General features: G+C 44.6%; 2 protein-coding genes across 7 annotated transcripts in view; one reads left to right on the top strand and one right to left on the bottom strand.

Moving 5' to 3' along the window:
* The window catches only part of LOC141147251 (phospholipase A and acyltransferase 3-like), a 129356-nt gene extending 113155 nt beyond the window's left edge, over positions 1–16201 (bottom strand). The window contains exons 1-2 of one of the 3 annotated variants that reach the window (XM_073634453.1): positions 16020–16201; positions 10363–10465 (exon numbers count right to left, since the gene is read on the bottom strand). The gene's annotated coding sequence lies outside the window, so the exon portion shown is untranslated. The remainder of the gene's footprint in view (positions 1–10362; positions 10466–16019) is intronic. The other 2 variants (XM_073634452.1, XM_073634451.1) reach the window with 2 other exon arrangements.
* LOC141147250 (uncharacterized) overlaps positions 16106–25804 on the top strand; it is a 218295-nt gene continuing 208596 nt past the window's right edge. Inside the window, exons 1-4 of one of the 4 annotated variants that reach the window (XM_073634449.1) lie at positions 16112–16443; positions 23518–23922; positions 24495–24625; positions 24713–25006. In XM_073634449.1, coding sequence (XP_073490550.1) covers positions 23576–23922; positions 24495–24625; positions 24713–24876 — 642 coding nt within the window. In that variant the 5' untranslated portion in view covers positions 16112–16443; positions 23518–23575 and the 3' untranslated portion in view covers positions 24877–25006. Of the gene's footprint in view, positions 16444–23517; positions 23923–24494; positions 25007–25804 lie in introns of those variants that run through there. The other 3 variants (XM_073634448.1, XR_012245042.1, XR_012245041.1) reach the window with 3 other exon arrangements.

Genomic DNA, 25804 nt, shown 5'->3' on the forward strand with positions numbered 1-25804 from the left:
AGCTACCAGCACGGTTTTCTTTCCTCGGCACTACCCCCATACAGGTACCGGACTGGCTTATATACCTCCCGCGTCCCGCGTGGAGTGATCTAAATCTGGGGGGGGTTTCTGTTTCCCATTGTTTTGTTCTGATCCTCGCTGCTCCAATCCCAGACGAGTAAAAGGACTCCTGAACCTATAAACTGTACCTGCTACACAGTATGTCGGGATTTGTTCTTGCAGCACTAACGCCAAGCCATGCTTATTACAATGTTACTCCTGTATCTTGAATTGCAGGTCTATGTGCCGTGAATGACTTATTGTTGTATGTTTTATCTCTGCATGCAGAACAACAGGATGTAATCTAACAGGTCACTCTCAGAACATATGCTCCTACCAGATACATGTTGCAGGAACACCTCCACCCGCTCATAGCCACAGGTTGGATTCTCTCATATGGCCTCCCCTGATCGGTGATCCGAGAAGGGGACGCCTTGTGCGCACCGTGATATGGCCGCTTGCTGACAGCCCATGGGTACATCTGAGATCCGCCGAGCCGGAGTCTAGGGCACCCTCTCGAGTCTGCCCTGGGCTGAGATAGGGGGGACATGTTTTAGGATTGGGCCGGTGAGGACCCAGCTCCTGGAGCCACACCTCCGTAGACACCACGTCGGCTACACTCTCCACACCGGTGGATACACTGGACCGGATCTTGCATGGGTTGGGAGGTCCCTGGACGGTCAATAGATATAGATATGAAGGGGGAATGTTTTATCATTCTATCCCTATACACGTAAAATATTGCCGCAGCTATTCCTCTTTTATAGTGGGTGATGGGAATGCCGCGCCGCTGACAGAGCTTATGTCACTCTGGAGGTGGACCTGGGGGCGGTGGTGGTGGTGGTGCACTTGTGGTCTGGTGGGGGACCCCAGATATACAATGACGCTTACAGACAGCTCAAGTTTCTGTTATTCTGTTTTGTATTTGCCTTACATTACCTCAAGTATTAATAATAATGTTGATTGCATGCCGATAAGTTATGTTATTTTACTATGGATGCTGGGGGAGGTAAGCGGGCTGGGAGATCTCTTTCTAGAGCTCTGTCTAGACACTTCCCCATACAGGAATACGCTCAATTCCCAGTCGTTTACTGGTGAGCGTCTTAGCAAAATTTTGCTACCTGCTTTTGCTTAGACTGAGGTCACTACCTCTTGTGGCGGCCTCTTCTCAGGTATGCCTGCCCTTCACTACCTTTTTCTATCCTATTCTATCCCCCCTTCTTCCCCCTCCCCCCTCCTTGTTCCCTCCCATGAAAATGGACGTACTCAGAATAGTCTCACTTAATGCGAAAGGGCTCAATGCCCCTGAAAAAAGTACAGGAAACGCATTTCAGATACGACAAACTACTGTCCTCGAGTTTACAGAGGGACACTTAATGCTGGGTGGCGATTTTAACATTCCATTGATCCCTATAGAAGATGCCTCATCGGGGTCCTCCATCGTGTCTTCCTACACTATGTATTTTGTATTACTCTTTCTTATGTTGGCCTTATGGGTCTTGTCTTTTTTCGGACTATATAAAAAAAAAAATTTGAACGGAAGAAAAAAAAAGACATTCATGGACATCAATGGAGAGATGAGGGGCTCCAGTAAGTAATTGGGGGGGGTGCTGGTGAGGCTGCTACACACAAGTTTTTTTTAATCTTAATGCATAGAATGCATTAATATAAAAAGCCTTCTGCCTTTACAACTCCTTTAATGTCTTGTTTTATTTTTTATTTATCTAATGGTTTTGCACAGATCTGGTGGGATAGGATCAGTGGCAGTGCTGGGGGGTGGGGGTGGCATCAGTGGCAGTGCCTGGGGGATGGCATCAGTGGCAGTGTTGGGGGTGGGATCAGTGGCAGTGCTGGGGGAGGGGAGTAGGATCAGTGGCAGTGCTGGGGAGGCAGTGCTGGGAGGGGGAGTCAATGGCAGTGCTAGGGAGGCAGTTCTGGGAGGGGGGTCAGTGGCAGTGCTGGGAGGGAGGTCAGTGGCAGTGCTGGGCAGGCAGTGCTGGGAGAGAGGGTTATTGGAAGTGCTGGGGGGCTCTGTGGCAATGCTGGGGAGGCAGTGCTGGGAGGGGGGTCAGAGGCAGTGCTGAGAGGGGGTGGGGGTCAGTGGCAGTGCTGGGGAGGCAGTTCCGGGAGGAGGGTCAGTGGCAGTGCAAGGGGAGGCAGTGGCAGTGCTGGGTGAGGCAGTGTGGGGAGGGGGGTCAGTGGCAGTGCTGGGAGGGGGTGGGGGTCAGTGGCACTGCTGGGGAGGCAGTGCTGGGAGGGGGGTCTGTGGCAGTGCTGGGGGAGGCAGTGCTGGGAGGGGGGTCAGTGGTAGTGCTGGGGAAGCAGTGCTGGGAGGGGGTGGGGGTCAGTGGCAGTGCTGGGAGGGGGGGTCAGTGGCAGTGCTGGAGGGGCAGTGGCAGTGCTGGGGAGGCAGTGCTGGGAGGGAGGGTTAGTGGCAGTGCTCGGAAGGCAACATTGACACCTATGCCGAGATGAGGAGATGGAGTCTCCTCCAGCCCCTCCCACTTCAGTCCTCACAAGTCAGCTGATCTGTAGTCTTCGCCCCTCGCCATTCTGCAAATTAAATGGGCGGTCACAGGCTCCAGGAATGGCCCAGCTGTTGCAGCTGCTTTGTGCCCCACATGCAGCCTGGAGGGCTCCGCTCACTGGGATGCACCATCTGGCTGCCTAGACAGGGGGAGACACTGAGCTTTTCACGTCTGGAATTCCTCTTTCCTTCTGTCCCCAACCTGCACAGCCAGGCAAAGAGCTGCACAGCGCCCCTGACTCATGTACACTGATAGCGGCGCCCCTGCACACAAAAATGCTGGGGGAAAAATGTGGGCATCAAATTGCAGACCCTCTCAAACTGTTGCGTGGGACCAATGGGCCCACTGGGACCCATGGTAGGGCTGGAACTGATTTATTTTAAAGTGGTTCTAAAGGCAGAAGGTTAAGGTTTATAAAGATAAAAAACCTTGTGTGTGCAGCACACCCCTCAGCCCCCCTAATACTTACCTGAGTCCCATCTCCAACCAGTGATGTTGCACAAGAGGCTCAGCTGTCTGGCACTCTCCCTCCTCATTAGCTGAGAAAGCAGCGGGCTCCAATGGCTCCCAATGCTGTCAATCAAAATCAGTAAGCCAATGAGGAGAGAGGGGGCGGGGCCGGGCCACAGCTCCGTGTCTGAATGGACACACAGAACAGCAGCTCAGCCCTGGTGCCTCAGCAAGTGGGAGGGGCCAGAAACATCAGAGAAGGGTCTGGGCTGCTCTGTGTAAAACCACTACACAGAGCAGGAAGGTATTGTTTGTTAAACAAAAAATAACAATATTTTGATATCACTTTAATGTTTAATTAAATTAGAGGGTTTTGCTGGTTTAAGTATTATATTTTTCATTACACAATTATAATATATAGATGTTCAATTTTTGAATAAAATTTACTTAAAGAGCCCAAAGAACAAACAAGAGAACAAAGAGGAAGTAAACCCTGATGGGTGTTACTTCCTCTTTGTTTCCCTGCAAAGGTAAAGCATAATGGGATACAATGCATAGTAGCCCATTATGTGACACTTACCTGCAGGAGAAGCCCGCGATGTCCCCGTCTTCCTAGCGAGCGTCCATTCTTCACCCCTCTTCCTTCCAGGGGCCGCGAACTACGGCTCTGTGACTGGCCGGAGTCGCGTGATGTCGTGTGACTTCACTCCCGTGCGCAAGTCCCCTTTAAGGGCATGACCCGAGCTATAAATTGCCCTACAGCTATTTGCAAATATCTCATAGACCGTGCAGGTCTGGGGGATATTTCAAGCACCTACAGGTAAGCCTTAATCTAGGCTTACCTGTAGGTTAAAGCGGTTGTAAAGGGTTTACAACCACTTTAATTATTGAACAGGTATGTGTCCAAGACATGTTCCAAGGTAGAAACAATAATTTGTTATACTTACTGTTATATAATTTATTTCTTTTTTTGTACAGTTTTAACCACTTGACGACCGCCTCACGCCGATGTACGTCGGCAAGGTGGCATGGACAGGCAAAATCACGTACATGTACGTGATTTGCCTTCCGCGGGTGGCCGAGGCGGTCGTCTTTTGTTCCCCGGCGATCGGAGGTGAGGGGGAGGCCATCCGTTCGTGGCCCCCCCCTCGCGATCGCCGCCGGCCAATGGGAACATTCCTTTGCTGCTGTATGCTAAACAGCAGCAAAGGAAATTATGTCATCTCTCCTCGGCTCGGTAGTTTCCGTTCCAGCGCCGAGGAGAGAAGACTTCACTGTGAGTGCACCAACACTACACACACAGTAGAACATGCCAGGCACACTAAACACCCCCGATCCCCCCCCCCCGATCGCCCCCCCGATCACCCCCCAATCACCCCCCCCTGTCACAAACTGACACCAAGCAGGTTTTTTTTTTTTTTTTCTGATTACTGTATTGGTGTAAGTTTGTGACAGTTACAGTGTTAGGACAGTTACTGTTAGCCCCCTTTAGGTCTAGGGTACCCCCCTAACCCCCCCTAATAAAGTTTTAACCCCTTGATCACCCCCCGTCACCAGTGTCACTAAGCGATCATTTTTCTGATCGCTGTATTAGTGTCACTGGTGACGCTAGGTAGGGACGTAAATATTTAGGTTCGCAGTCAACGTTTTATAGCGACAGGGACCCCCATATACTACCGAATAAATTTTTTAACCCCTTGATTGCCCCCTAGTCAACCCTTTCACCACTGATCACCGTATAACTGTTACGGGTGACGCTGGTTAGTTCGTTTATTTTTTATAGTGTCAGGGCACCCGCCGTTTATTACCGAATAAAGGTTTAGCCCCCGGATATGCATCGCCCCAGGCAGCGTCAGATTAGCGCCAGTACCACTAACACCCACGCACGCACCGTACACCTCCCTTAGTGGTATAGTATCTGATCGGATCAATATCTGAACCGATCAGATCTATACTAGCGTCCCCAGCAGTTTAGAGTTCCCAAAAACGCAGTGTTAGTGGGATCAGCCCAGATACCTGCTAGCACCTGCGTTTTGCCCCTCCGCCCGGCCCAGCTCAGCCCACCCAAGTGCAGTATCGATCGATCACTGTCACTTACAAAACACTAAACGCATAACTGCAGCGTTCGCAGAGTCAGGCCTGATCCCTGCGATCGCTAACAGTTTTTTTGGTAGCTTTTTATTGAACTGGCAAGCGCCAGCGGCCTAGTACACCCTGGTCGTAGTCAAACCAGCACTGCAGTAACACGTGGTGACGTGGCGAGTCCCATAAGTGCAGTTCAAGCTGGTGAGGTGGCAAGCACAAGTAGTGTCCCGCTGCCACCAAGAAGCCCATAGTGCCCTTCCTGCTGCATTCGCCAATCCTAATTGGGAACCCACCGCTTCTGCAGTGCTTCCCCCATTCACATCCCCAACCAAATGCAGTCGGCTGCATGAGAGGCATTTTCTTTATGTCCTCCCGAGTACCCCTACCCAACGAACCCCCCAAAAAAGATGTTGTGTCTGCAGCAAGCGCGTATATAGGCGTGACACCCGCTATTATTGTCCCTCCTGTCCTGACAATCCTGGTCTTTGCATTGGTGAATGTTTTGAACGCTACCATTCACTAGTTGAGTATTAGCGTAGGGTACAGCATTCCACAGACTAGGCAAACTTTCACAGGGTCTCCCAAGATGCCATAACATTTTGAGAGACCCGAACCTGGAACCGGTTACCGTTATAAAAGTTAGTTACAAAAAAAGTGTAAAAAAAAAAAAAAAATATAAAATAAAAAAAAATTGTTGTCGTTTTATTGTTCTCTCTCTCTCTATTCTCTCTCTATTGTTCTGCTCTTTTTTACTGTATTCTATTCTGCAATGTTTTATTGTTATGTTTTATCACGTTTGCTTTTCAGGTATGCAATTTTTTATACTTTACCGTTTACTGTGCTTTATTGTTAACCATTTTTTTGTCTTCAGGTACGCCATTCACGACTTTGAGTGGTTATACCAGAATGATGCCTGCAGGTTTAGGTATCATCTTGGTATCATTCTTTTCAGCCAGCGGTCGGCTTTCATGTAAAAGCAATCCTAGCGGCTAATTATCCTCTAGACTGATTTTACAAGCCGTGGGAGGGAATGCCCCCCCCCCCACCGTCTTCCGTGTTTTTCTCTGGCTCTCCTGTCTCAACAGGTAACCTGAGAATCCAGCCGGTGATTCAGCCAGCTGACCATAGAGCTGATCAGAGACCAGAGTGGCTCCAAACATCTCTATGGCCTAAGAAACCGGAAGCTACGAGCATTTTGTGACTTTGATTTCCCTGGATGTAAATAGCGCCATTGGGAAATTGGGAAAGCATTTTATCACACTGATCTTGGTGTCGTCAGATGCTTTGAGGGCAGAGGAGAGATCTAGGGTCTAATAGACCCCATTTTTTTCAAAAAAGAGTACCTGTCACTACCTATTGCTATCATAGGAGATATTTACATTCCCCGAGATAACAATAAAAATGATTAAAAAAAAAAATGAAAGGAACAGTTTAAAAATAAGATAAAAAAGCAAAAAAATAATAAAGAAAAAAAAAAATCACCCCTGTCGCCCCCTGCTCTCGCGCTAAGGCGAACGCAAGCGGCGGTCTGTCGTCAAACGTAAACAGCAATTGCACCATGCATGTGAGGTATCACCGCGAAGGTCAGATCGAGGGCAGTAATTTTTGCAGTAGACCTTCTCTGTAAATCTAAAGTGGTAACCTGTAAAGGCTTTTAAAAATGTATATATTTTGTTGCCACTGCACGTTTGTGCGCAATTTTAAAGCATGTCATGTTTGGTATCCATGTACTCGGCCTAAGATCATCTTTTTTATTTCATCAAACAAAAGTGTGTTTTTTCCCCAAAAAATGCGTTTGAAAAATCGCTGCGCAAATACTGTGTGAAAAAAAAAAATGAAACACCCATCATTTTAATCTGTAGGGCATTTGCTTTAAAAAAATATATAATGTTTGGGGGTTCAAAGTAATTTTTTTGCAAAAAAAATAACTTTTTCATGTAAACAATAAGTGTCAGAAAGGGCTTTGTCTTCAAGTGGTTAGAAGAGTGGGTGATGTGTGACATAAGCTTCTAAATGTTGTGCATAAAATGCCAGGACAGTTCAAAACCCCCCCAAATGACCCCATTTTGGAAAGTAGACACCCCAAGCTATTTGCTGAGAGTCATGTCGAGTCCATGGAATATTTTATATTGCGACACAAGTTGCGGGAAAGAGACAAATTTTTTTTTTTTTTTTTGCACAAAGTTGTCACTAAATGATATATTGCTCAAACATGCCATGGGAATATGTGAAATTACACCCCAAAATACATTCTGCTGTTTCTCCTGAGTACGGGGATACCACATGTGTGAGACTTTTTGAGAGCCTAGCCGTGTACGGGACCCCGAAAACCAAGCACCGCCTTCAGGCTTTCTAAGGGCGTGAATTTTTGATTTCACTCTTCACTGCCTATCACAGTTTCGGAGGTCATGGAAAGCCCAGGTGGCACAAACCCCCCCCCAAATGACCCCATTTTGGAAATTAGACACCCCAAGCTATTTGCTGAGAGGTATAGTGAGTATTTTGCAGACCTCACATTTTGTCACAAAGTTTTGAAAATTGAAAAAAGAAAAAAAAAAATGTTTTTTCTCGTCTTTCTCCATTTTCAAAAACAAATGAGAGCTGCAAAATACTCACCATGCCTCCCAGCAAATAGCTTGGGGTGTCTACTTTCCAAAATGGGGTCATTTGGGGGGGGTTTGTGCCACCTGGGCATTCCATGGCCTCCGAAACTGTGATAGGCAGTGAAGAGTGAAATCAAAAATTTTCACCCTTAGAAATCCTGAAGGCGGTGATTGGATTTCGGGGCCCCGTACGCGGCTATGCTCCCAAAAAGTCCCACACATGTGGTATCCCCATACTCAGGAGAAGCAGCTAAATGTATTTTGGGGTGCAATTCCACATATGCCCATGGCCTGTGTGAGCAATATATCATTTAGTGACAACTTTGTGCAAAAAAAAAAAAAATAAAAGTGTCACTTTCCCGCAACTTGTGTCAAAATATAAAATATTCCATGGACTCAATATGCCTCTCAGCAAATAGCTTGGGGTGTCTACTTTCCAAAATGGGGTCATTTGGGGGGTTTTGTGCCACCTGGGCATTCCATGGCCTCTGAAACTGTGATAGGCAGTGAAGAGTGAAATCAAAAATTTACACCCTTAGAAATCCTGAAGGCGGTGCTTGGTTTTCGGGGCCCCGTACGTGGCTAGGCTCCCAAAAAGCCCACACATGTGGTATCCCCGTACTCAGGAGAAGCAGCTGAATGTATTTTGGGGTGCAATTCCACATAGGCCCATGGCCTGTGTGAGCAATATATCATTTAGTGACAACTTTTTGTAAATATTTTTTTTTTTTTTTGTCATTATTCAATCACTTGGGACAAAAAAAATAAATATTCAATGGGTTCAACATGCCTCTCAGCAATTTCCTTGGGGTGTCTACTTTCCAAAATGGGGTCATGTGGGGGGGGGTTTGTACTGCCCTGCCATTTTAGCACCTCAAGAAATGACATAGGCAGTCATAAACCAAAAGCTGTGTAAATTACAGAAAATGTACCCTAGTTTGTAGACGCTATAACTTTTGCGCAAACCAATAAATATACGCTTATTGACATTTTTTTTACCAAAGACATGTGGCCGAATACATTTTGGCCTAAATGTATGACTAAAATTTAGTTTATTGGATTTTTTTTATAACAAAAAGTAGAAAATATCATTTTTTTTCAAAATTTTCTGTCTTTTTCCGTTTATAGCGCAAATAATAAAAACCGCAGAGGTGATCAAATACCATCAAAAGAAAGCTCTATTTGTGGGAAGAAAAGGACGCAAATTTCGTTTGGGTACAGCATTGCATGACTGCGCAATTAGCAGTTAAAGCGACGCAGTGCCAAATTGGAAAAAGACCTCTGGTCCTTAGGCAGCATAATGGTCCGGGGCTCAAGTGGTTAAGTGCTACAAATACCATTCTTATGAAACATGTTGAGAAAGTAACATCATTGTAGCATGGAAAATGTCATTATAACTGCTTTCTGGTAGTAAAGACCATGATATGTTACTGATTTTATGTTTTTAAATGGATTTGGAATAAAATTGTTTCACGATTTTATGGAATATACTGTATGAATGTATCCTTGTTAGTTAAGCACGCATAAAGTCCCCTATTATCTTAATTTATTTGTTTATTTCTGTGTAAATGAATTTGATCTTTATTTTTAGCACAGTCGTTATCATTTGTTATTAACTTCATGGTAAGAGCTGCATCAAGACTGGCGAGACAAAATATAGTCAACAGTAAAAGTAATCGCTTATTATATTTATCAACAAGTGAATAAGAGAGGTGGTAACATTTCCGAAACAAAGGGTTTGACCCTTCTCCCCAAAATAAAGTCCTGTTGGGGAGACAGGTCAAACCCTTTACCAACAAATGAGCCTACATACAGTAAATACACAATTAACAATAACACCAGAGCAAAAAATAAGTTCCCGTAGCTGCCCATTATAAAGTCTGAGGTTGGTATCTAAGGAGTTTTAAAAGTTTGCATTTTTATAATTTGATTTAACTAAGAGATAGCACTAATTTTCTGTGTTTTATTTATGTAAAATCTGTATAGTGTTCTCTTAATTACTTTGACATGCACTAAACTAACGCAAGACAAGTTTTTCCATAAGGCTCACATATGTACTCTCTAATGCTCTGTACACACGGTCAGACTTTCCGACGGAAAATGTGCGATCGGAGCTTGTTGTCGGAAATTCCGACCGTGTGTAGGCTCCATCGGACTTTGTCCATCGGAATTTCCGACACACAAAGTTTGAGAGCTGGATGTAAAATTTTCCGACAACAAGCTCCGATCGCACATTTTCCAATCGTGTGTACAAAATTCCGATGCATGAAGTGCCACACATGCTCAGCATCAAGCAGAAGAGCCGCACTGACTATTGAAATTCATTTTTCTCGGCTCGCCATACGTGTTGTACGTCACCGCGTTCTTGACGTTCAGAATTTCCGACCAACTTTTTTGCGACCGTGTGTATGCAAGACAAGTTTGAGCCAACATCCGTCGGAAAAAGTCAGATGGATTTTGTTGTCGGAATGTCCGACCGTGTGTACAGGGCATTATAGACCTCACTGAACACAGTACATACTGTGCAGAATACTCATTAAATCATATCTTGAGAGCAAAATGTGGCAATATGGTCTGCTTGATGTCATTTCAGATTAAGTCATATACTGCAGTAAAGAAGAGAAAGAAGAGAATGAAGCAAATGTTTCTGGACTTACCAGCTTCACACCCCAAGGCTCTCTAATGGACTGTTCTGTATGTTGTTTGAATCTTGATTTCACTTTCAATATGTCACATTGCAGTGTAATGTGTAACCTTTACCTGTAATAAAAACATCCGCTGTTTAGGCTGCTACCATCAATTAGTGTAGATGTAGCCAGGGCCGGCCCAAGACATTGTGCTGCCTGGGACCAAGAATAAAATGCTGCCCCCCACAAAAAAATAAAATCACGCTCACCAAAAAGCCATTATTTTATATCATGATAACTAAAGGGGACCCATCATGGCTCTATACATGTATATAGAAGTATAAACAGGACCTGGCATGGCTCTATACATGTATATAGGAGTATAAAGAGGACCTGGCATGGCTCTATACATGTATATAGAAGTATAAAGAGGACCTGGCATGGCTCCATACATGTATATAGGAGTATAAAGAGGACCGGTCATGGTTGTTTATATGTATGTGTAGCGGTACCCCAGTGGGGGCTGCTGATAGACTCCATACCCCACTAGTTACCTTGACTCTGCAAATCCTCTCTTACCTCCGACACCCTGGGTTCCATCCTGCAATGTTGCGTTAGTAATGAGAAACTCACACAATATCACTGAACCACTCAGATATGTTTACTGAGATAAAAAATGAACACAAGAAATGGCATGAGTAAAACACAGCTTATGTTTGACAGAAAATATCTCTCAACACTGATATACAAAGGTGCCTAACTTAAAACCTCCACAAGACCTATGTGAACAGGTACACAGAGAAATAAAAATCCAACACCCTTAACACATGTATTGGATACCTTTCCTCTGAGGCCTTAGCACACAGACCAGCAAATAGTGTTTGACATATACACACAATAACACATTGTAAGGTGGATAATATCCTACAGATTGGCTCTCCCTAGGTTGTAGTTCAATGATTTAGCAATAGGATGCAAAGCAGTGATGTATAACAAAGAGAAAATGATAAATGTTCCTTCAATTCCGTATATCTTCAGCTAGCCTGTTGTTTATACTGCAGTGTAATTTGTAATCCAGGTAAGGAAAAGACAAAACAAGGAGAGCAAAGATGGACTAATTGATGCTCTCACTCGCTATCACACAGACCTCCTGCTGGTAAGGGTTCAGAATGGCTCCCAGAGGGAGCGAAATCAGGCCGCACCCACCTTTTTATTTCCTCTCCCAGCAGGCTGTTCTGTACGCACTGTATCCTGTGTCCTGTGGTTCAGATCAGCCGATATCAACGAGATCGGTCAAACCCGGCATGAAAACTTGGCCATAAGATATGATGAAAGCCACATACACATCCATCCTGTCGATGGGTGTGACGTGTCTGAATGGGTAGCACACCCCTAATAGGCTAAAGGTTGGTAATATATCATCCACATCTGAAACAAAAAGGGGACAAGGTCACCATAACTCATACCCCTGCTAAGACTGAACAAAACAGGGCCAGGGAGGTATTTGCCACAAGGCAAGAGCAAGACAACAAACGGGCTCTCTTGGCATGCTAGCCCCTAATGGAATTATAGTATCTTCTCTGTAAATGGAGATTGATCGATGTCAACGAATATATCAAACGTGGCACAAAACTGGACAGATGGAACTATCACAGAAACACATACACACCCATCGTGATCCATAGGTGGGTATCACATGTCTAAGTGTATGTCCAATGGAAACTCAACAAGGGGGCAAATCAACCTAATTTAGGGTCGGTGAAGATAACCTCCAACACCCCTGTATGTGAAAGTGTCTAAATTTTAGGGCTTGCTCACCAAGATTCAGATCGAGTTTACTTTATACATAATCCCATCCTCCTCTAATCATAAACCTAAAGATTTGACTGGAAAAGAAAAGTCAAGCATTGTCTATGAATGCATTGACATCCATGTCAACATTTAGACTATAGGGGACATACGTTTTTAACCTATGTACCCATGCCATCTCAAGTCTGGAAATGCTTCTTACAAGGCAAGTGCCCCTCCAATGGGGGTTAAATGTATCTACTCCAAGGAAGATAGTATTGGAGGGATCCCTATTATGGACAGTCAGATAATGTTTAGATACTGAGTGCTTGGTAAACCCATTTCTGATGTTATTAGTGTGCTCGTTAAGACGAACCTGGAGGGGGCACTTGGTCCTGCCCACATACTGCAGTCCACAAGGGCACTGCAATAGGTAGACCACCCCCTCCGAGGAGCATGTAATAAATGGCTTGATCTTGTATTCTTTGGACGTAACACTGGAAACAAAGCTCGTTGTCCTCCTAGTCCTAAACCCATTCAAAGAGCACACTTGGCATCTTCTACAATGGTACTGTAATAACCAGTGAACTCCCCAAAAAATTGAGGTTTATTGGTGGGAGGGTTTAGGATATTGGGAGCCAACCTGTCTCTTAAGGTGGGAACACCCCTATAGACCACCTGAGGTCTAGTAAGCAAGATAGTCTTTAAAGAGGAAGTAAACCCTGTCAAAAAAAAAAAAAAAAAACCTGCAGGACAAAGGCATAATGAGCTAGTATGCATAGCATACTAGCTCATTATGAATTACTTACCTGAGATCGAAGCTCCGGAAGCGACCCTTGTTCACGTCCTCCATCGCTGCCATGATACCCGGAGTGACTTCCGGGTATCACTGCTCCGGCGCTGTGATTGGCCAGAGCAGCGATGACGTCACTCCGCCGCATGCACGCGGGAGCTGTCAGTGACGGCATGATCGCCTTCACTAATGGCATGCTCAATGCGCCTGTACTGCTATCTACAGCGCGCATGCGTCGTAGACATCGGTGCCCGTTTTTAGGAAAATATTTTCTTAACCGTGTAGGTTAAGGAGATATTTCTTGCACCTACAGGTAAGCCTTAATCTAGGCTTACCTGTAGGTTAAAGTGGTCAGTAAGGGTTTACAACCACTATAATACCCTATCACTCCCCAGGATATGCCAATGTTTGTTCAGAATATGTTTAATATTATAATGTTGGTTGGAAAAGTTTGCAATAAATGGGATTCCTGAAGCATTGCCTCTATCTTGTATGGGGGGTCTCTCTTCCAGTAAATCTGCCCTGTCCATCAATCTAACTTGATTCAAAGTGTCAGACAAGGGCTCTTGGGTATAACCCTTGTCTAAAAATTTCTGTATGAGAACTTCAGCCTGCACTAAAAATTGGTCGGGTTCTGTACAATTTCGCTTCAGCCTCATGTATTGGCTTTTGGGTACTGATCGAAGCCAAGAGGCGTGATGAAAACTTTCCACTGGAATATAAGAATTCCTATCTGTGCATTTGAAAAATGCAGAGGTGACAAACATATCACCTCTAACAGATATCTTCAAATCCAGGAAGTTAATCTCCTTACAGCTTGCCTCATAGGAGAGATGTATCCCCCTATTGTTAGAATTGAGCGAGTCCATAAACTCACCCAAAGCAGCCCTACTGCCATGCCATAGGAGGAGGATGTCGTCTATGTAGTGTGCCCATAGGGCCACCTCCGGTTTCCCTTGAGCATACACGGTATGCTCTTCCCAGTGGGCCATGATCAGATTCACCAGACTGGGGGCATTCTTAGCCCCCATGGCGACACCCCTGTCCTGGCGATAAAAATGGTCATTAAACCAGAAAAAATTTGGAGTGGCAGCGAACTCTAAAAGTTCCATAATATATTTTATCTGGTCTGCCACAAGGTTCGAATCTCTATCCAAAAAATGTCTAACAGCACTCAAACCTAACTTGTGGGGGATGATTGTATACAGTGAGGTGATATCCGCTGTGACCAACCATGTCCCTTCCTGTGGTCTCAATCCAGACAGGAGATTAATAACATGGCGCATGTCCTTAATAAAGGAGGGCGTAGCATGTACCAATGGTTGCAAAAAGTCTATATACTTGCCCACCCGGGACGTAACGGAATCTATACCGCTCACTATGGGGCGTCCCGGGGGGAAAGTCAGACTCTTGTGGATTTCGGGCAGATAGTATATAATAGGCACTCTCTGTGTTTTAGGAACCAGAAAAAGACTCTCCTTTTTGTTCAAAATGCCCAAATCGACCCCTTTCTGAACAATATTTTCCAATAGAATTTCGTATCTCCCACCCGGATTAAAGGGCATGGGGGTATATGTATCCGCATCACCTATAGTACTATTCTATTCATTTCTTTCACGTAGTCATTCTTGTCAAGGACAATTATTCCCCCGCCCTTATCTGCAGGTCGAATAACCTGCTCTTTATTGGCGCATAATGACTCTATACTTTTCTCTAAATCCTACTTAAATTATCTAAATCTCTCAAAACGACATCTCTAAAAATCTTTAAAGAGGGGGCAAGAGCCCCCGGTGGGTTGAACAGTGAGGCATTGGAAAGGCCAGAATGTTCATATTCGGTGATGGTCAACTTGTTATCTCTAATGGGATTAGAAATAAAGTGACGTTTGATACTCAGTGTACAGACATATTTATGGACATCCATATAGGTCTGAAACATGTTCAAATCCTTTGGTGGAGCAAATTTCAGACCCTTGTCCAGTACTCTCACCCCAGAGTCTGTTAATACCTGGGAATGAGATTATAAATCCCAGTTCCTTTTTGTCTTTTTCATTTTTGAACTGAACACGCCTCCCCCCTCTAGTTCCTCTCTTAATTCTACGTCTCTTTTGGTGCTTTAGTTGGGCCTGGGAAAACCCCAAGTCTGTTGGTCATGGTTCTCCAAGATATTTCTATCCTGTTGTTCCATATGGTTAGGAACATAAGGACCACTCTGGTGGCCTACATTCCCACCATAGTTTGCTCCGGAATATTCGGGACGCTCCACAGGGCCCCCCTCCCCATATCTCTTAATGGGAAAAAGGTATTATGTACAGGGATGTTGTAATTGAGCTCATTCTTCCCATACCCTTCATCATAATGCACAACCTGGCTATATGTGTCACGATTGTATCCATAGGTCTGATTAGAGACGTAACCCCGCTGGTTGATCGGAGCGGGAACACGGTAGGGTAGCGGTCCCTGTTTTTGGCCATAGTGCTGGCCTCGACCCCAAGTAGGTGGTGGACCCTGGGTCCAACCATGTTGGTGACCCCGGGAGGGGCCATGACTCCAATTCGAATAATGGCCATGTCCCGGTGTCAAGATAGGAGGGGAAGATCCTTGATTTTTCCCTTTATTACCACCCTGAGATCTATGGGGTGACTGGTATGATGGATGCCCCCCCCCTTTAGGCATCCTAGGGGCAGTGGATCCCACATAGGGAGATCGGGTTTGAGTGTTATTGATAGTACCCAATTGTGGTACAGCCATAGTCTGTCCTCCAATTGCCTGGCTATCAATCTGTGGGGTGGTATCCATGTCAGAATTAGCACTGGTAGTTTGTTCTGCCAGTAGTTTTTTGTGCCATTCAAAAACCATTTGTGATTGATAATCGGCCATATCCCTGTTTTACTTCTTTTTTTTTTTTAACTTTTTGTTCCCTATCCTCTTTTTCAAGTAATTTTAAAAGATTTTTAGATCTTTCACTATATTCTTCACTACTTTTGAAGGGAGTTAATTTTTCTTTAATAATCTTAATATCCTCATCAATCCGAGACAATTTATTAACCTTCTTTTCAACAAGAAATTTTATGAAATTGACACCAGCATAATTAAAGTATTTATACCATTCTTCCAGCTGTATTTCCCTTCTCTCAGGACACGCCTCCCATCTTAAGCTCCAAGGGACCATATGGTGTTTGATATATGTTTCCAGGAAGGCTATGTCCCACTGGGTGTGGGTCTCAGATACAGTGAGGTTCTTATTGTGCGTGATCCTGTGACAATAGATCAAAGTTCCAAACAAAGATTCCTTTGCAGAAGGTGAATCATTTACAGAAGGTGAATCATTTACAGAAGGTGAATCAGCATGTGAGCAGTTCAGTGAAACTCATGTGACTTTTTGCTTGACAGACACCGTTGTGAATCCACCACGCCAGGGCCTTTTCCTCAGTGATGTTCCAACACCGATCTAATCACCGCATCAACGGGGGCCATCTGATCAGGAACGTGGCTGGACGAATCCTCCACTTTAAGCCCATACACAGCTCGGTAGGTGATGACACGAACATAGTTAAAAAAAAAAATGCAAGGAGTAGCCATAGGTAAAACCTGCTAGGTTTTTTATTAAAGATATAAATGATAAAACAAAAACCCTTCAAGGCGTATGAATAAAGGAATATTCTAAAATGATGCGGCCGGCCGGCAGCAGTACACGCGCCCTTGCAAACAAACAAATGGGACGTATCGCGCGGTGACGTCAGCACGTCGCTCCTCCCGGCACGTTTTATCACTATTCTGACGTCACCCTGGGGCACAGGCGGTGTACTGACACACCGCTTAATATAGTAAACACACACACACACAGCCACACCTCGTTCTGAATCATAGGTGGCTGACTTTGGAGCGCCATTTTAGAAAACAGGTTAATGGTGCCAGGAGTACTTCAGGCCTTAAACTCCAAGAGTCTGAAAGTTTGTACCAATATACCTGTATAGCCCTCATCTGAATGGCCAAGCTATACCTACACAGTGAAACCGCTATATCACAGCAGTTTACCTAGGAGGACAGCATAATAGTAATGGCTCCTAAACGGGGACATAGCTAAAAATTAGTCTACATTGGCACTAATCAGTAGCCAGCTCAGACAATAAACAACCATCCCAAAATAACAAAAGATAATTAATACACTAAAAACATAAATACATTCTAAATTTATTAATTAATAACAAGCAAAGACACCTATTACATGCCGAGCAGATACCACATTGGTTGACCGGTATATGTCATACACACATCTATGTATTAAACAAACCCTAGGAACAATGATAGACTAATTAATGGTCTTTATCAGCCGATAATACGTTAGGTAAATAGGTCGCATAAACCAACACAAACATAAGACTAGCGGCTCAACTAACAGAATGAACCTAATCATTCAGTTATATCGGCTCAGTAGAGAAGGATAATCCGCCCTGCCCATCCAAAACATAAACCATTTCATGTTAGCCACAATAGAAAAGGTTCTACAAATCAAACTCCTTTAATGGACATTCCACGCTGAATACGGAACAAATGACCAAAACCCCCTACAGATTATTGGTCAAGAGATAACTATAGTACTCGTATAAACCATGAATTTATACACACAGATCAGACGATATCAATGAGATCCGTCAAACACGGCACGAAAACTTGGCCTACAAGATATGATGAAAGCCACATACACATCCATCCTGTCGATGGGTGTGACATGTCTGAATGGGTAGCACACCCCTAATAGGCGAGAAGTTGGTAATATATCAACATCTGAAACAAAAAGGGGACCATAACTCATACCCCTGCTAAGGGCCAGGGAGGTATTCGCCACAAGGCAAGAGCAAGTGTCAGGGGATCTATTTGACCAGACCGTGTGGACTGCACAGAGGAGACCAGAAACACATGTAAGTGAAAAAATAATGGTGTTTATTAAACAAGTGACAAGTAAAAGGAATATAAACAGTGCAAAACCAACACAACAAACCCACTACAAACAACAATATATACAAGTAAATGGAGATACCGGAATCGTAAACAAAGCCAGGCCAAGGTCATACACAGGGAGGTCAGCAGATGGGCAAGGACGGGAAACCAGCAGGACAGGGAGAGGATGGATGGTTAAGCTGCAGGGCAGGGATCCAAGGGAATCAGGAGGGACAAGAACAGGATGGGCTTGGGATAGTGATAGGATCGGATCAGAGCAGAGCAGGACAGAAACAGGTTCACGATCAGGATACAGGCAGCAAAGTCAGGGCGCAGGGAGAAAGATACCAAGGCGAGCATGTGAGGGCTTGCCGGGTATTTATAGGACTATAATTGACTTCAAGTCACACCTGAGCGCAGGGAGTGTTGTCTGCTCCATACTGCCAGGATCCATCTGCTGGTCGACGTCAGTACTGCGGCCAGAAGATGAAATGACACCAGCAGGGAAATATTCTCCTGACAGTTCAACACTGCCAGGAGACACCTGCTGGTGGACCCTAGTACTGCATGCCAAACGATATATCTTACCAGCGGATAGACCCTTTCCAGACAGCAAGACAACACACGGGCTCTCTTGGCATGCTAGCCCCTAAGGGAATTATAGTATCTGCTCTGTAAATGCAGATTGATGTCAACGTCTGGAAATGCTTCTTACAAGGCAACTGCCCCTCCAATGGGGGTTAAATGTTCTATTCTAAGGAAGATAGTATTGGAGGGATCCCTATTATGGACAGTCAGATAATGTTTAGATACTGAGTGCTTGGTAAGCCCCTTTCTGATGTTATAAATGTGCTCGTTAAGACGGACCTGGAGGGGGCGCTTGGTCCTGCCCACATACTGCAGTCCACAAGGGCACTGCAGTAAGTAGATCACCCTCTCCGAGGAGCATGTAATAAATGGCTTGATCTTGTATTCTTTGGATGCAACACTGGAAAAAAAGCTTGTTGTCCTCCTAGTCCTACACCCATTCAAAGGGCACACTTGGCATCTATTACACTGGTAATAACCAGTGAACTCCCCAAAAAATTGAGGTTTATTGGTGGGAGGGTTTAGGATATTGGGAGCCAATCTGTCTCTTAAGGAGGGAACACCCCTAAAGACCACCTGAGGTCTAGAAGGCAAGATGGTCTTTAATACCCTATCATTCCCCAGGATATGCCAATGTTTGTTCATAATATGTTTAATATTATGATGTTGATTGGAAAAGTTTGTAATAAATGGGATTCCTGAAGTATTGCCTCTATCTTGTATGGGGGGTCTCTCTTCCAGTAAATCTGCCTCATAGGAGAGATGTATCCCCCTATTGTTAGAACTCAGCGAGTCCATAAACTCACCCAAAGCAGCCCTACTGCCATGCCATAGGAGGAGGATGTTGTGTACTGTATGTAGCGTGCCCATAGAGCCACCTCCGATCTCCCCTGAGCATAGACGGCATCCTCCTCCCACTGGGCCATGAACAGATTCGCCAGACTGGGGGCATACTTAGCCCCCATGTCGACAAAGGTGTTAATTTTGGCAGCAAATTTCAATTCAGTTTTAGTCTTAGGACTAAAATTACATTTTAGTCCCATTTTAGTCTTCTGCGATTGTTTTAGTTTTAGTCGTATTTAGTCGACTAAATCTCCAGGACGTTTTAGTCGACTAAAATGTAGGACATTTTAGTCGACTAAAATCTTCAGTACTTTTTCGTCGACTAAAACTTATTTTAGTCGACTAAAATCTAATGGGTGTAATTAAATTGTAATGAATTAGTTAAAATTTCTCTACAATTTCCAAACTCATTATATACTGCTGGAGTGAAAAATCTAATATGTTATTTATTATGGTATTGAGTAGTGTTGTCCCGATACCGATACTAGTACCAATACCGAGCATTTGCCCAAGTACTTGTACTCGGGCAAATGCTCCCGATGCTTCCGCCGATACCTGGAAGTCAGCGGTGATCGGCGCATGGGGGAGTTACAAGATTCTCCCCCTGCCGGCTTTCAGTTGCTTAGTGACATACAGCGGTAATCGCTCACCGCTGACTGTCACTGCATCCTCCTCCATGTCCCCTCCGTTCCTCTCTCCTTCTCTGTGCCTCTCCGCTGTCCCCTCCGTTCCTCTCTCCTTTTCTGTCCCCCTGCGCTGTCCCCTCCGTTCCTCTCTCCTTCTCTGTGCCTCTCCGCTGTCCCCTCCGTTCCTCTCTCCTTCTCTGTGCCTCTCCGCTGTCCCCTCCGTTCCTCTCTCCTTCTCTGTGCCTCTCCGCTGTCCCCTCCGTTCCTCTCTCCTTCTCTGTGCCTCTCCGCTGTCCCCTCCGTTCCTCTCTCCTTCTCTGTGCCTCTCCGCTGTCCCCTCCGTTCCTCTCTCCTTTTCTGTCCCCCTCCGCTGTCCCCTCCGTTCCTCTCTCCTTCTCTGTGCCTCTCCACTGTCCCCTCCGTTCCTCTCTCCTTTTCTGTGTCTCTCCGCTGTCCCCTCCGTTCCGCCGTCCTCCTCCTTCCTTTGTGAATAGACAGAGTCAGCTGACTCTGTCAATTCACATAACTGAAACATTGTAACCTCCTGTGATTACGATGTGTCAGTTTATGAATGGAGAGGAGCCGCTGTCTTCTCTCCATTCATTCTCAGTGCAGCTGAGGCTGCAGAGAAAGGGACTGGGGAATCTCTATCCTCTGTCTCTTTCTCTGTCTCAAGGGGGAGATATCAGAGGTCTATCTCACCAAAGCCCCCCAACAGGGCTGATTAAAAAAAAAAAAAACACATATTGCAATAAAGAATAAAAAAATAAAAATTGTAAATAAAAAAAAAAAACACACACACATACACCGTTCCCCCCCCCCCCCGCCCCCCAAAAAAAAGAAAGCACTGTTAAAAAAAAAAAAATAATAAAAACTGTCACGTGACATTAAAAAAAAAGTATCAGTAATCGGTATCGGCGAGTACTTGAAAAAAAGTATCGGTACTTGTACTCGGTCCTAAAAAAGTGGTATCGGGACAACCCTAGTATTGAGGTATGAACATGCACTACAGACCAGCGTTAATTTTGAAGTAAAATTTCAATTTAATTTTAGTCTTATGCCACGATGGAAAATGTCCGATCGGAGCGTGTTGTCGGAAATTCCGACCGTGTGTGGGCTCCATCGGACATTTTCCATCGGATTTTCCGACACACAAAGTTTGAGAGCAGGCTATAAAATTTTCCGACAACAAAATCCGTTGTCGGAAATTCCGATTGTGTGTACACAAAGTGCCACGCATGCTCAGAATAAATTAAGAGACAAAAGCTATTGGCTACTGCCCCGTTTATAGTCCCGACGTACATGTTTTACGTCACCGCGTTTAGAACAATTGGATTTTCCGACAACTTTGTGTTACCATGTGTATGCAAGACAAGTTTGAGCCAACATCCATCGGAAAAAATCCATGGATTTTGTTGTCGGAATATCCGATCAATGTCCGACCGTGTGTACGGGGCATTAGTGGAAAAGAGGGTCAACAATTCCCATTTGCAGCCTCACTGTGCCCATTTGCATGCCTCACTGTGCCCATTTGCAGCCATAGGTCCCCCGAACTTCAAACTCGGTAGTTAAGGGTTCCTAGATGCCCCCTAGCTGCAGCCAAAGTTTGAGAGCAGGCTATAAAATTTTCCGACAACAAAATCCGATCGCGTCAGTTCCGACCGTGTGTGGCCTGTTCCGATGCACAAAGTGCCACTCATGCTCAGAAGAAATTCCGAGACGGAACAGCTCGGTCTGGTAAACTCGGAATGGATACAGCACTTTCGTCACGCTGCAATGTCAAAAATAGTTTATTACAGCGCACTCTCTTCTTCTTTATAATGTGAGAAGAATGAAGTCGTTTTGCTGCTCATATTCACACACACTACTCACAAACTTATTTCTTTATTATTTATCGGGATTCCCTTAATATATTTTGATTTGTCACATCTGACAAAAATAATTTTGTGTTGTTTTTTTTTTTTATTTTTTAAAAGGCAGATTTTTTTTTATTTTAGGTTTGTATTTTTTCAAAGGCTGATCTTTGTTTTATTTTATTTTTAGTTTTACTCCAGAATATTTTTGTGTGTGTTTTGTGTGTCAAGTTACCACAACACCATTATTATCTTGTATTATTTAATCTCAAGGAGATTGTTTGGTGTTGGTGTTCCTTGTTAATTTCACATTGTATATTTGAAATGTATCTGCCTCCTCACAAACAAACTGTCCTTTTTGAAGGAAAACACACATAGGCAAGTATAATTGAAAACAAAAATCCTTTATTAAGGGCTCAGAACCAAACAAAGAGGGAGGCAACGCTGGATAAACAGCAGAAATTAGCGAAGCCTTGGACCCCCAGGGCAGACATCAATTCTTGAACATCAAAATTGGTGGCCTGAGGAGTCCATATGTAAGGGAGTGCAGTCTGGTCCAGAAGTCCCAGAGATCCAGAAAGCAGCAGATGACATGTGTGTCCCCAGGCTGTGGTACCACAAGAGGCTGCATCTTTTGCCAGACCAGACTAAACCCAGGGTCCTCACTTTCTGGTCTTCCTTCCACACTTCCTTCCTGGCTGTGGCTCTGCTGTTGGAGATGTGGCAGGAGGAGGAGTAGGACCTGGAGGAGGAGGAGGACTAGTAGGACCTGGAGGAGAAGGAGGAGGAGGACCATGTGTGAGGTCACAAATGTGGGTATCAGATGTTATTTGGGCACTCAACCCCTTATTGAGAGCCTCCAAAATTAATGACTCACACATGAGTTGTTGGCCCTCCTCCATCCGCTGCATTTTACAGGCAATTATGCCAGCAAAGTCCTCCTCCACAGTGTGTGGTGCTCCCAGGGCCTCTGTAGCCTTCCAAAAGAAGCCTATGGTAGCCTCCTCTAGGGTACTCCTCTTCCTGCCACTTTCTATTTGCAGGTGTAGGGGAGGGACCTGCATATCAGCCACCCTGCTCGGCCCGGCCACCTCCTGGCTGAGACTTCCCTGTGTATGAAAAAGGGACATGGTTTTAGTTTTTGCATCATCAATCACAATCATAAATTAGTACTCCAAACTAACATCTAGTTAACATCATTGACTGGACAACCAGAAATATTTAGAAGAATGCTATACCTGGCTCAAGCTGGGCTCCTCCACATGTTGCATCCTGGAAGGCCCAGGTTGGGCGTCAGAAGCCTCAGCTGTGGGGGAAGGAAGCGTGGAGGGAAGACTAGAGAGTGATGACCTGGGTTCAGTCTGGCCTGCCAGAAAATGCAGCCTGTCATAGTACCACATCCTGGGGACATAGATGTCATCTGCTGCTCCGGATCTCTGTGAATCCTGGACTTTCTTGCGCTCCCTTACATATGTGCTCCTCAGGCCACCAATTAGGATCTTCAAATATGTGATGTCTGCCGTGGGGATCACCTGCTTCACAATTTCCAACAATTGATCCAGCGCTGCCTTCCTTTTTGTTTGGTTCTTATAATGTTGGTGGGTTATCTCCCACAGACAAGGCAGCTCCCTGAACATGTCAATGAATATTGCCATGAAGTCTGTGTCATTCAAGATATCAATTTTAACTGCAAGACACAAAACAAGACAAACCCTAATGTCAGGCAAAACTCTCCTAATCTTGTTACAATATAGGCCTCAATCTAGAAGCAGTATAGACCCAAGTTTGGCTCTTACCTTCGTTATTACGCACATGGCGGATACACAGCAGGTGCGTGCTAATTACAGGAACGAGGAGGAGGAGGAAAGCCCGGATCCGGACACATCCCGATCCAGAAGGAGATTTAAGGCCTCAAATATGTCCTTTGGGGAGATGTTGGAGATGGTGGACATCCTGAAGAAGGCAGACTATGATGGGAAGTATGGACCTTACCCCAACCCCAATGTCAGAAAGGCCAAGATCATGGCGAAAGTGGTCAGGAGTCTGCACCGGAATTTCGGGGTACGTCGATCGAAAGATCAGCTCAGGAAACGGTGGTCGGACCTCAAATTACGAGAACACGAGCAGTACCGAAAGATCCAAAGAGTGCTGCAAAAAAAGTAAGTAGTTGTGCTGTGTTCCTATTCTTTATGTTTATTACGTTCGTGCTGCTCCATGTGCTTTTCTTAAAAGTGTACATTTTAAAATGGCAACTTTCATGTTCATGGGCACATTATTCGTTCGTATCAAACATTTTTCTTTCAACCCATTAAACACCATTGTTTTGGCCATATGCATTTGGCCACATTTTTTACGCCCTACTTGTATGAAACTAATTTGGTTGTGTAGATGGCTTTGTTACTAGAATGAACTGCAAACTAGATTCTGTGTAAGGAGAGGACACTCAGCTGCTGTTTTCTCATCTGGACACTGGAGCACTAGTGTGGGACACCAGAACACCATTTTTATTAGGGGGCCCACACAGGTGCTCCAGTGTATACTATAGGGGGGTCTCCATCGGTGAAGCTTGTAACAGGTAAAGTATTGCAGCTTGACAAAGGACACTGAAAATGCTACATTTTGGAACTCTGCTAAAATTGACAATTGTACCCCACTTCCAAGCAATGTTTCCTATTTATAGTTCTGCCATCAAATATCTGTGTGCTAAGTATAGCATTTTTGTTTTACATAGGGGAGAAAAGACTCGGAGGACACCCCTCATCCGAGGAGACCAGAGACCCCCCCCTCTGGAAGAAGGGGAAATCCCCCCAACACAAGAAGAGCAGGAGGAAGAAGACGTGGTGGAAATTGTCACCACAACAGGTGAGTGTCTGCGACCACAGGCTCAGGTAAGAGATGGATGCCAGCATATTTTTGATACCTGTTTTTGTTTGGTTTCTCTCTTTTTAGGTGATCGTGATGTTGTGGATGCAGATCCTTTCACATCAGAAAGTGCCCAGATCCTGATCGGGGAGATCATGGGGTGTAATTTAGCTTTGGAAAACCTCCAGAAAAACATCAATGATGTTATTCAAAAAAATAAGAACATCATTGATGTTTTGGGGCGAGTTTAAAACCCCTCCAAATCACTTTCTTCTTTTGTGTGCTACAAAGTTTAAAATGTTTTAGCGATTTTTCGAAAAGCTAAATTTGGAGGATGCACACAGTGTGCCAACATGTGCTATCTGCCATCACGGGAGATCAATGGACGCGTTTTGGGGGTGCAACCCCTTCCTCAATAATAAAGTAGCTGAGAGGAAGGGGTTTCTCCCCCAAAACACGTCCCTTGATTCCCCGTGATGGCAGGTAGCACATGTTGACATTGGCAAATTTGTGTGCATCTTCCAAATTTGGCTTTTCCTAGGGTGACTTCAACCCATCTGAACGCAATATCAAACACAGTTCCTAAATACTCATGTCTGATATTGCCTTCAAGTTCTACCAAATGTGAACTTTGTAAGTTCAAGATTTGTGTCTTTCTTGTTGGTTTTACACATGCCTGTTTTATCTTAAATGGACATTTCTATTTTTGATAATGCCACCCCAGAAATTGTTATACAACAAACATGTTGGTTTGTTTTAAAAACCTATTCTAAATGCACATGTGATTGTGCAGGTATTAAAAAGATTGTTTTAATCAAGAATGTGTGGATTATTGTGTCAACGCTACAACACTTTTGTGGTATTGTAATTGCTGCTTTCTGTGACAATGGGTGTTATTTCATAAGGGCAAATACTCTTTTCACTACAAGTGCAGTTTCAGTGCAGTTTCAAGTGCACTTGTAGTGCAAAGTGTATTTGCCTTTAGTAAATAACACCCAACAGTGCTTTGTATAAAAGGTTACACAACCGCGCCATTTTCAGCACTCCCCACATTTCTGTCAGGGTCAGCTAAAACAAACACAAGCAGGAAATGTCACCAAAGATTTGCTTTTGTTTTTATTTCATAAAGGCTTCACAAATTGTCTGGCATATTGATGGCCCCCCTACCCGCAACGAACT

The sequence above is a fragment of the Aquarana catesbeiana genome, linkage group LG06 (assembly GCF_042186555.1).
Source record: "Aquarana catesbeiana isolate 2022-GZ linkage group LG06, ASM4218655v1, whole genome shotgun sequence".
NCBI classification, from domain to species: Eukaryota; Metazoa; Chordata; class Amphibia; order Anura; family Ranidae; genus Aquarana; species Aquarana catesbeiana.